This window comes from Gouania willdenowi, chromosome 18 (assembly GCF_900634775.1).
Source record: "Gouania willdenowi chromosome 18, fGouWil2.1, whole genome shotgun sequence".
In the NCBI taxonomy this organism is placed as follows: Eukaryota; Metazoa; Chordata; class Actinopteri; order Blenniiformes; family Gobiesocidae; genus Gouania; species Gouania willdenowi.
In genome coordinates, this window is record NC_041061.1 from 12,173,912 (window position 1) to 12,186,530 (window position 12,619).

The following is a 12,619-nucleotide window of genomic DNA, read 5'->3' on the forward strand; positions in this document are numbered from 1 at the left end:
CTCCTCCCACTTGAGAACAAACTGGTCTGTATTTGGCCCTTGAACTAAAATGAGTTTGACATCCCATGCTTTAAAGGCTTCATTACTGTAATAGTACTTGAAGAATTATATTTGAAATGTTTGATGTTTACCTCATATGAATTAATTCAAATAGATGCAATAATCCCAGGCTGATGTTAAAATATGTATTTAGCAAGATTTTATGAAATAATGAAATTACTATATTTCATTTACTGTAGTAAGTACGTTTATCACGGTTTTAACTGTTGACTTTCTGGTTTTTAAAGGTTAAAAAAAAAAAAGTCAAATCAAGATCATACATAAAATGATTTAATAAACCAACTCTGGTGCGCCACGTGCTCCCTGTTGGATGTTGACTATGTCCAAGTGTGCTAAGTCACGTATTACAGTGTGGCACTGATTCTGATCCCAAAGTTCACAGCCAGTCATTTTATTTCCTCTTTATTGCAACATTTACGCTAGTTTCCAGCAGTTCTGTGATAAACCGTGCTCTCTGTGCATCCTCTGGTCTCCATCACTACACCGAGGATGAATAATGAAGGAAAAAGACACAAGCTTTCCTTCCCTACTTTAAAATCATTTTTAACTTCTTTATTCCTTTTTATTAGTATTACTTATATACTCACTATTCTGTTATTTATAGACATCGCATTAATGACAAAGTCTATGCATGAAGTCCTTTCAGCGTCAGTCAAAGAACTTCATATAATTCAATCTCATTCTGACTACGCTAAGATGTGAAAGTTGCTACTTCTGACACAAACGAGCTAAAGCAGTGCTTCTCAAAGTGCGGTGTACCCCCTGGTGGGGAATGGAGGTATGACAGGTGGGGTGTGACAACAAAAATCATTAAAAACACTAAACAAAACGCCTACACACAAAGAAAGTAATAATGAGAAGCCTAAACATGTAGCAGAAATTAAAAGAGCATTTAATTACTAGACGACATTAGAAATGTGACCGAGAGCTGAATGTAACGCGTAATTAAAGTACATCATTAATGATTTACGCTGGCATGTACTTCATGAAAGATGCAAGGTTAATGCTAGATTAATGTTAATGCTAGGCTAATACTAATGTTAGGCTAATGTTAAGTTAATGCTAATGTCAGGTTAATGCTATTGCTGGGCTAATGCTAATGTTAGGTTAATGCTAACACTAGGTTAATGCTAACGCTAGGCTAATGCTAAAGCTATATTAATACATGAAATGAATGCTAATGCTAGGTTAATGCTATTGCTAGGCTAATGCTAGATAGATGTTCTTGCTAGGTTCATGCAAATGTTAGGCCAATGTTAATGCTATGTTAGTGCTAATGTTTGCTCATGATAGTGGTAGCTAATGCTAATGCTAGCCAATACCAATGTAAATACTAATGCTAGCTAACGCTAAGCTAATACAGTGTGATGTCGGCCAGTACCTGCATCATCACTTGCATTTTCTGCATGCAAACATTGCAGTTTGGTTTGTGATTTATTATGAAATATGATGTTACTCGTTCCATGTTAGTTTAATAAATTTGAAAATGTGTTTTTAGTTTGAATTATTTGGGGGGCAATGGGCGCTTGAAAGTTCAACCTCAATCAAAGAGGGGGATACCCAACAAAGTTTGAGAACCAATGAGCTAAAGGAAACCCCCACCTGTTCTTTAGATGCTGGATGCTCCCGAGGCACTTGAACTGGCCGTTTACCATGATGGCCATGCGGGTGCACAAAGCTTCACACTCTTCCATGCTGTTGAGGGAAAGACAGGAAAACTATCAGCGTGATGGAGGAGGAACTATAAAACTTAACACACCGACTCAATTCAGATAGCAGATGTTTGAAAGACAAGCTTGGAGGGATTCGGTTGTGTTCATCTTGTTCTTGTTTTAATGGCTAACGTGCTCGATTTAGGGCAAAATCAAACAGCTTTTATTTGCTGCAAGCTACGGTTAGCCTGAGCTAAGATACTGCCATTGGTAGGTTTTTACCATCTCACATCTTTTTTCAGTTATTTATACTGCAGGCAGGTAGAACCTGGGAAGTCTCATTGAGGAATGGTGTAATTAGAAATATGGCTTTGTGAAACCTGGTGAATTAGCTACTTATCAAAACACAACCACCTGGTCACGCTATGGATGATCAGACGCCACTGTTTGCAACAAATGTCTTTATTTCCACCCTAAATGGGGTTCAACTAATGAGGACAATGCATTCTGGATGAAACAGTAGCGCTTATTACTCACAAAGGCTTCCAGGAGCGAACATTATTCAGTTTGTGCAAAAGGTGAAACAACAACAACAACAACAACAAACCAGTAACCAGTGGGTAGATCTTCCAGAAACACTTGGGTCATCAAGAATTAACCCTCCTATTATCCTCAAATATTACTAACACATTTTACCCTTGGGGTCAATCTGACCCCAGGTATATTTGCCTCCACAAAATAATTTTTGGAAAATTGTTGACCAAGTTTTTTGTGTCAGACACTTTGTTTATTTGTTGAATATATTAATAACTCCTTGATAATGACCTTTTCGCTCGAGTTAGTGTACTTTGAAAATCTCTCATCCAAATATTTTCTAATTTAACTCTCACAAAATAAACCATATTGATTGATGTTAGTGACACTCCCTTTCCTTCCATAAACATATTTATTTACGTATTTTTATGTCCTTTTTTGTAACATATTTGGAGTTATTCTATTCAAGTCCTCTGTCTGAGACATATTCTACGTCACTTTCACTGTGAAAGAGCTGTTCCAAAACCTCATTGAGGGTAAACTTTAAGAGAGAGTGTGTCTGTGTGTCACACATGGCTCGCACACAGACAGACAAGTTTTACACAGCTAAAACAGCTTGGGGTCAAATTAACCCAAGAGGAACACCGATGCATGCAATATGTGTTCAGCACATTGAAAAAATATCATGATAATGTCTGCTTAATCAATTGTACCCATCAAATTAGGAAAAGTAATGAAATATGAAGTAAAAAAAAGTCAACAATTATTTTTTGTATGATAAACATTGAATTTGGTCAAATTGACCCAAAAGGTAATAAGAGGGTTAAGTTAAAAACTGGCCAAAAAATACACACAGAAACTCAGGAGAGCTCACTTTGCTCCACTAAGCTTTGGATAATGAAAAGACTCCAGCACAGATATTGACAGTTTATCCTTTCATGGAGGCAAATAAAAGCACCAAGTCAGTCAATATGCTTCACCAAAGCTTTATAGCAGCCGGTGTGCTCCTGGCAGCTTATATTAACTGCCACGCAGGAAACAATACAGCTCTACTGATGTGCCACACCAATCAATGCTAATAACAATATTTATGACTCACATTCATGTGTGAACAGTCTGGGTGTTTTTTTTTTTTTTTTTTTTGTTGCACTTCTCCTGGTGAGGTGTCCCAATATTTGGACCATCAGCTGGTGAAGTGTGAATTCACACAATAGAGGAGAGATGTAGCACCTGTGTGATGTGAGGATGACCGAGCGTCCCTCTTTGATGACACTCAGGATACAGTCCCACAGGAAGCGACGCGCTTTGGGGTCCATGCCAGTAGTGGGCTCGTCCTGTAAACAATTAGCATAACTCGCTATAATAAACAACCAGGGATGTCCTGAAATGTGTATCGTCGAAAATTTAAACAGGCTTTTATCCTCATGCTTTGGTACATTTCTACATCGGTCATTAGCAACTGATGGTCCAGGCCTAATTTGGTGTACAAAATGACAAAAATATACTTAAGTACTTCCAAATCACACAAATTTACGACAAAAATAGACACAAAAAGCACAAAAATTACTTCAAAAACATGCAAAATTATTAAAACACACAAAATGACTGCAAAAAACACAAAAACTACTGAAAAACACACAAAAGGAATGCAAAAATACACAAAAAAAAAACTACAAAAATGTCAGAAAATTATACAGAACAACAAAAAATAAACATACACATTTAACAGATAACAATTACCAAAACTGTTGATATTGACAGCAAATTTGGATTTAGTTTTAGTCATAGTCTTTTGATGAAAATGTAACTTATTTTTAGTCATCAGGACTTCTTCAGGTATAGTCTAGTTTTAGTTAACTAAATTATAAAGATTTTAGTCGCCTAAATCTGTTTCAGATATAGTCAAGTAAAACTGTTTATGCATTTAATTACCATGTATAGACCTGACAAAGGCTAGTACGTAATAAGTTTTTGTCTCACCTTCCACGGAACAAAAGTCTGGAAGTTTTCATTGGACACCTTCCAAAAAAGAATCTTAGTTCTGATTGGATTTTGTCCCATACGAATACTATAGTTTAGTTTTTAATAGCCCACAAAAATATACATTTTTTAGTTAATCATAGTCTAGTTATTGTCAGTTAGTGGAAGAAAACTATGACAAAGACTTTTAGCTAACAACTAAAACTGTACCAAAATAAATAAAAACAGAAAAATATACAAAACAACAACAAAAACATAAATTGAGAGACAAATTTACAAAAATAACTCCCAAAACACACAAAACAACAGAAATACAAACAATATCCTTTGTATTTCCTGTATCATGCTAAGATTGGTCTTTATTGTGAACCACGTGTCAAACTCAAGGCCTGGGGGCCAAATCTGGTCTTTTAGAACATCCAATTTTGCCTGCAGCAAAAAAGTCAGAGAAACCATGAATCATTGTGTAAATTACCAACTAATTCAGTTGTAGATGTCTCCAAAATAAATTCACAAATTCAATGAAACTCCACAATGTTGGCAATATCTCAATTCTTCCAAAATCCCACAATGTTCTTCAAATATTCCTCAAAATTACATAAAAATGATAGCACAAAATCAAAAAAATAAATTGAAAGTAAAGATGTCTGTCATTTATTTGATATGGTTGGCACTGTACATATTTTGTAATGTATTTAATCGTGGAACTGCAAACTAGTAGAGCACAATAACAATTCATTTACTCAATTTTCCAACTAAAACCTGCTGCTCACTTAGGATAAACTGCACTGTATTTGGCCCCTGAACCATACTTAGTTTGACACCCCTGCTCTAAATGGTGTCATGTGGCCCTCAGATCAGACTTTGACATTTTTGTGACAGAAAAGCACAATATGGCCCAGAACTAATTTAGTTTGCATTCTTTGGACAATAACCATGCCCTCATAACTGCACCACATTTCATTACTGCCCACATGCACACAGCTTCTCAGAGCCTTGCTGTGTGTCTTTCCTTAGGGCTAGTCTGCCTGTCTATGATAGGAAGGTGACAGTACTCAGTTCACTGGCTGATGTTGTTCCAGGCCAATCCAACCCCCCCCACTCCCTTCCTCCCTCCCTCCCCATTCACAAGCAAAGTTCTACAAAACCCGTGGGGTGCTTCCATGGCCGTGCCCAACGTGTCCCTGTCCAAACTCAATGTGGCGCTGCCTCTGGGCTGCCTGGGCTAGCACGCACAAGGGAAAGTGACACAGACGACACATTGCCTCAAAGGGAAAGCTAGTGTTCCTTTGACGAGCAAGTCCGGATGCTTGGAATAGTGGAGCTTGATATTTTACAGCAGAAATTGGTAACTGGAGGGACGGGGGCCACATGTGACCAAAACAATACCCAAAATGACAAAAATACTCAAAAAATCCCCAAAAAGATACAGATTGACAATAAACAAAATGCAAACAACACACAAAAAATAACAAAAACATGACTCATAAAATACACAAAATGCCACCAGAATATCCCAAAATGACAGATACATACACAAAATGACAATGACAAAAAAACCCCTGTGTTCTTTCCTGTGTTAATGCTCAGATTGGTCGTTATTCTGAATGATAGCATGAACGTTGATAATGTGGCCCTCGGATCAGACAATCACATATTTGTGGCCCCGCTGTGATAACAGTTGCCCATCCCTGTTTTACAGGAACAGCTCAATGCTTAACTATTTGACCTAAAAGTTATACAGATTTACTCATTAATAGGCTAAAACAGCACGAAAAGCTAATTTAATGCTTCTAGATCATTTTCTTTACTTTATGGATCATTTATTTTAAGGAAATAAATTCCACTCCAAACTCAAAATATATTTTAATACATAAGTGTCCAAACTTGGTCCTGGAAGGCTGAAAACCTGAGAGGATTTCTCTAAAACATAGGCTGTGTTGGAAATGTCATACTAACGTACTACTCATACTAAGTTTGATGTTAAAATTACTATGTAGTGTATTCACATTAGATAGTATGAAAAGATTGAGGACTCGAGAAATACCGGATGTATACTACATTGGGATATGTTACACTAAATCAACTTTTCTTTAAACAACATAAAGTGCTATTAGGGCTTCATACACATGCCCAATGTGTTTTTTTCATTGATTCCCTCAATCGTTAGAGGGTGATTTGCTCCTTTCTTACTGCAGGGTGAGCCCAAACACCTCACTCCAATTTGATGACGTGTTCCCACTTTGATGACGAATTTGACACGACACTGAGCTGGAGAAGTCACGCCTCCAGGAAGCTCTCTGCCGTGATTGACACGTAAACAGACACGCCCACAAAGGTGAGCATTTCAGCGTCCTTCGCACAGTGCTATGTATGTATTTTCTACAGTCTATGTATGTACCGGTGAATGCCCCGCCCCCACGCTCTGTCTCGTGTTTATAAAGCAGCATGAGCTCGGCTTTGGAGTGGGTGGGAGGAGGGCGGGCCGTCCTCTGGCCCTACATCATCGGGAGGAAGTCAGTGTCCCGTCTATGGACACGCCCACTCATGAATATGCATAAGTAGGCCGTATATCAGCCTGTTTGTGTAGAAAGTGACTTTTCAGACGTTAAAACTCTGGAAAACAGGCGAGTTTGGAGAAATAAACCTCAAATACTATGTTTTTGGGGTTCTTAGAACAAATGGAGATGAGTGAAAAATAGCATGACATGGGACCTTTAAGTGTGCAGACTAGGCATACTGAATCGCCCTATGAAGCAACATAAAATGGTCTTGTTTTGAAGTCAACCTGAAATTTTGTCAGTTGCACGATGGCAGGTCTCCAAAACTCTCTTTAATGTCAGCATGAAATGTGTTTTCTGTGAGTTTTACAGATAAAATGACCACATGTTGATATTTTATTTGGTCACGTTCTCGCTTAAAATGTTGTCAGAACTTTGAAAGGTGGCGAATCAACAGAAATATTTAGCCTCTGGTTTTTGTCATTGAGGATTGAAATGCATCTTGGGAAACTTTGAAGTGTGGGAAGGGTCATCATCCTAATCCTCCTAACCCTAGTATATAGTAGACAGTACATACTCATTGACTTTGTAGTATATAGTAGCGAGTGTGCCATTTCCAACACAGCAATAGTGTGGAAAAACTACAGTAGGTAGAGAAAAAAAAAAATCAAGATTTAAGTATGAATTACTCAATACCTTTATTTACTTGATATATCATTGATTTTCGGGATAACTCCTGCTGGATTGGACCTCTTTTTTAACTTTAAACATTGTGCCGCTAAAGGTATTGTTACTACTAAACAGAATGTGTGTTAAAGTCTGTATTCTGTGTGAAGCTTTGGTTATACAGTACGTCTTTATGGAAACTTGGAGTAACTTTTTACCCCCAAGGGAATTTCCTTTTTCTAGTATAAAAAAATCAAAATGAAACCTGGCCTGAAGGATCTTCTATTCCCACCCACAACAATCATGCATGTTCTCCTCCAGGAAAGAGATTAAGGTTTTCACAAATTGGAACCTTATATATATTTTCCATTCCATACATGCTCTCGCACTCATTTTTCCATCATCTGTGTGCTTTCCAAGAAAAAACAATCTGTTTCACTGTCTCCGAGACATTAATATTGATTCTGAGCCTTACGCTTCACACAGCTATGCATCATGTTTTCATCACACACATGCAGCTCATTAATAAGGACGTGTTTTACCAGGAAAACCACTGGAGGACATCCGATCAGAGCCATTGCTGTTGAAAGTTTCCTCTTGTTGCCTCCGCTGTAGGTTCCAGCTGGCTTGTTGGAGTACTTTACAAGGCCTAACTTCTGGATCCCCCACTCTGCCACCTTTACCAAGGATTAAAACAGACATGAAAAAAAAAGGGGTTTTACATGAAACCCATAAGCACATTTAAAAAGTTGCCCAGTAAAATGCTGAATATCTTTTCACCAGAATCAGAATCAGAAAATACTTTATTGATCCCAGAGGGAAATTACTTTGTTACAGACACTCAAGAAAATTATAAATGAAAAGAAGAAACACTAAACTCATTTTAGTTTGGGGGCCAAATACAAAGCAGTTTGATCTCAAGTGGACCACAGATTGTTTGTAGGAAAACTAGTATAATTTCAACATTATTGTGCCCTTGTTTGCACTTCTACATATATATGAAATACATTATATGTAAGAAACAGACCACACCCAAACAATACATGATAAAAACAGCATCCTTACTTTAAATTTCATAGATTTTGGCACCGATTTCTACTTAATTAAGAGAAATGTGTCATAATTTGAGGAAAACGTAAGGATTTTATAAGAATTTTTAGGCTTTTTTCAACTGCTCAAATTTAAAATTGATTGCAATCATGTGATATAAGCACCGGGAAAACTGTGAGCCTCTGCAAATATTGTTGAGCTTTTCATTTACAAAATGATTCATGTGTTCTCTGTCATTTTCTCCTCGGGGTCGACTTGGATGCTCCAAAAGGCTGGATTTGGCAAGAAGAAATATTTCATGAGGCACAAAAAAGCATATATTTCCTTAGTTTAAGATATTTTGACTTATTTCTTAGACATTTTTTGCAATTTGCAATCAGGACATTTGGCAAAAAGTTGAGCACAACTGATCTAATGATTGCAGGCGATGAGGAAAAACTGTGGATTTTCCGCAGAGCTGCATATTTGCTTCCTTCTAATGCAAATAGGTCGACACTTTGGCTTGGGCTTTGTTTGGATGCCGCTCGACCCTCCAAAACAAACCGTAAAAACAATGAGCCACAAGAAAATTAGGAGTTATGCAAGCAGCGTGAGTTTGGTACCTTTGCACTGCAGCTAAAAAAACATCAAAGCTTTGGCACCCGGACGGAGGCCCCGTGGTCACCAGCAGCCCTCGTCCTCTTTTGATCTCGGTGCAGCAGTGGAGAGCAGTGCGGAAAAGAGCGCCTTGGGCGGGCCACACCACTGGGCTCGGTGAATAATGTAGAACTATAACCCACAGCTGCTGCTTTTCTTCCCCCGGCCATTTTTCATTATGTATGGCTTCACTCACTGGGGTTATCCATCTCCTCGACCTGCACTTTACTTTTCCCTACATGCATGCTAATTGGCTAATTGGAGAGTATTTTGTTGGTGGAGAAAAAAAAAAAAAAACGAAACAATTTTGATGCTAAACAACAATACTCGCTAATGTATGTTGTATAATTTTGTGCTTCACAGAATGGGCCAACGGAGACAAAACCGCAGTTAAAACTTGTAAGCCTGATTCAAAGAGTGTACTCGTTACCATGGCGACTTCTTTCTCAGGGACTCCTCGTAATCGAGCGTAAAACTCCAGGTGCTCGCGTCCAGTCAGCAGGTCATTAATGGCGTCAAACTGGGGACAATAACCCAGGTTCTGATGAACATCCCTCATTTCTGTTCGAATGCTGCAACAACAACAACAACAAAACACAGAACGTCGAGGTCGTTAATGCGTGATATGTTAGATGGCCGTCGAGGCGGAGGAATGCAAATTTTTGCTCCTAAAAAAATAAGCAAGGCAGGTCGTCTTCCTCTTGAGTGCTCCACTCTTTGTCCTCCCACATTGAGCAATGTCAAGGTATTTTTTCAGGCTTGTACAAAAAAAAAAAAAAAAAAAAAAAACTTCTTATGGCTGATTTTTGCTAAGGCTGAGACAAGAACCTAGAACGAGATGCAGGGCAAGGATGTGAAAGGGAATGAATTATGGGTAAGCTGCGCGAGAAAAAAAAGGAGAGAGAGAGAGGGAAGAGTGTTCAGCGTTTCTGAGAGTACAGCAAAGGTGAACAAAAGCAGCGGCAGCAGAGTGTGTTCAAGAAAAAAAGAAACAACTTCGCCAAGAAAAACACCCGGTGAACCGGGGAAATGGAAAGCGCGGTTAGTGTGAGTGCAACACGCTACTGCTGCTACTCCTACTGCTAGATCCCCCATGTGAGCGGCCATGTTGGGTGGCTAATTATGATGAGTTACTCTGTGTGCTGGTGGGATTTAGCAGCTCACCTGTATCCGTTTAGGAAGGCCTCTCCACTAGAGACTGGGATGTCTCCTGTCAGCATCTTGAACGTGGTTGTTTTCCCAGCCCCGTTGATTCCCAGCAACCCAAAGCACTGTGGGAAACAACCAGAGGTGACAAGTACTCACATTTATGGTAATTGAGTTGCTTTTATGGGTACTAGAGCATATTTCTATATCAGACATCTTACCCTCCTATTATCCTCAAATATTACTCACACATTATATCCTTGGGGTCAATCTAACCCCAGGAATATTTGCCTCCAGATAATTATTTTCAGAAAATTGCGGACCAAGTTTTGTGCAAGGCAAGTGTGGCAAAATTTATTATCAACAATAAAAATGGAGGGTGAAAGTAACTAGTAACTTTTACTTTGATTACTATTTAATTGAGCTACCTTTTACTTGTACTTGAGTATTTTATGTATGACTTTCAATCAAGTAACAGTACTTCTATTTGAGTAGGATATTTCAGCACATCTAGAAACATTGAGCAACGTATACAGGGGTTTGCAGACCCAACTAAACAGTGCATCCCTGTTTGTTTTTGTCACATTATAAAAAGATTTGTGCTGGCAAGAAAAAAACAACAACAGTAAATCAACACAGCAGGTGTACAGGAACAATCACCGCAACTCTAGCAGTCCCCAAAGTATCCCATTCTTCCCCACTGCTCTACACACAACAAACACCACCCTCTCTTTCCTGACGCTGCTGATTTTACGTCCCTCTGGAGGTCTCAGCGACAGGAAGTCGTCTCCGCGGAGCTCCGTGGTCACGTGACCTACCTCAGCTGCTCCAGCTCTTGTTATAAATATTTTATTCCTGCCATTCATTGATCCCTGCTTATTTGTGACCCTGTGCTTGCGAATGCAAAGAGGAGAGCTAAGCTGGATGTAAATAATGCATTAAGGTGCAGCCTGTGATATGTGTGATCAGCAGAGCTCGGTGAATCACAATATTCCGCTGACATTTACAATGGGCTTTGGGTAAACACCAGCAGGGAGGATGAAGGCAAAGCGCAGAGCCCAGAGTGAACAAATGTCCGTCAGCATTTAGGAACATGCTAGAATCAAGACTCACACTTGTAAAAGGGCCTTTCTTTGCATGAGCAGCGCAGGCCTTGTGCACGATCCTGAATAATGGATCATCAATACCCAAAGGGTTGGTGGATCCAAATGCTTTCAGTCTTTGGGAAAGAACAACTAGTGTCAGTCAGAGGACTATCACATGGTAGCTGTGGCTACAGATGTAGGTTACCTTCATCGGGACTACTGTGAAATGAATGGGTATCATTTTCTTAGCATGCTTTCAGCTAAAGATACCCATGTTACCTTAATACAGGGGTCTGCAACCTGCGGCTCTGGAGCCTCATGTGGCTCTTTGAGTCCTTTGCCATGGCTCCATATAGCTTTAAAAAAATACTGAAATAAAGAGCTATTTTCTTACAGAGGCTATTAATGATTAATGACAAATAAAATCATGATATAACAATTTGTTAACTTAAAAATAAATCACGTTGTGCACCTTCCTACTTCATCTCCTGCAACATCTACAGACCATCAACTTTCCTGCACCTGTGGTTAACCTTAAGTTTTAAATCCCTGGTAAGATAAATAAACCAACAAAAACACTATTCTGGAAGAAAACAGAGATTTTAATTGTGTGGGAACAGATTCTTTTAACCACCAATGTGCCGGTTAAATATGCATGCTTTATGTGTGGCAAGAAATTAGCAATTAGCATGTGTTGACCACATGATCATGCATTAATACATTAAATACATTAACATAAAAAATATTATTTATATAAATTGTGTTCATGTAAACTGAAATGCGTAAGAATTTGAAGATGCAAGACACGGTTTTGTTGTTATTTTTTTTTTTACGTCAATTCATTTTATTTTATTTTAAACTGTTTTTACGTCGCCATTTACTTGATCAATATAAATCAAATTAAAAATTAAATCAAACATTATTCTATATAATTTTAACTGTATAGAATTTAATACACTGTATTGTATACATTGAGGCGGTATTTTTCCGGCTCCAGGAGGACTTTATTCGGGGTGAGATGAGGTTAAATGGCTCCTTTGAGAGTAAAGGTTGCAGACCCCTGCCTTAATACATTGTTTCCTAAAGCAAAACTAGGCCCCAGTTGGTGTTTCCCCTACCATGTACAGACACCAACTGTGACCAGATATGGTTCAGCTTAGTAAATTAAGTTATTGATTGTATTTCTGAAATAAAATGTGTTATTTATTGACAATCCGAATTATGGAAGCATGATCTTTCATACTTAAAAGGCTTGTAAGAAATGTCTATCCACATAAATAGTGATACAGTGGATTTTTTTTTTTTTTTT

At 38.4% G+C, this 12,619-nt stretch overlaps 1 protein-coding gene across 1 annotated transcript in view; it reads right to left on the bottom strand.

Annotated features, from left to right (window-relative positions):
* LOC114480064 (ATP-binding cassette sub-family A member 1) overlaps window positions 1-12,619 on the bottom strand; it is a 243,088-nt gene that overhangs the window by 28,338 nt on the left and 202,131 nt on the right. Inside the window, exons 44-48 of the mRNA XM_028473858.1 lie at window positions 10,244-10,350; window positions 9,510-9,651; window positions 7,936-8,070; window positions 3,477-3,580; window positions 1,663-1,755 (exon numbers count right to left, since the gene is read on the bottom strand). Of these exons, the coding sequence (XP_028329659.1) occupies window positions 1,663-1,755; window positions 3,477-3,580; window positions 7,936-8,070; window positions 9,510-9,651; window positions 10,244-10,350 (581 nt within the window). The remainder of the gene's footprint in view (window positions 1-1,662; window positions 1,756-3,476; window positions 3,581-7,935; window positions 8,071-9,509; window positions 9,652-10,243; window positions 10,351-12,619) is intronic.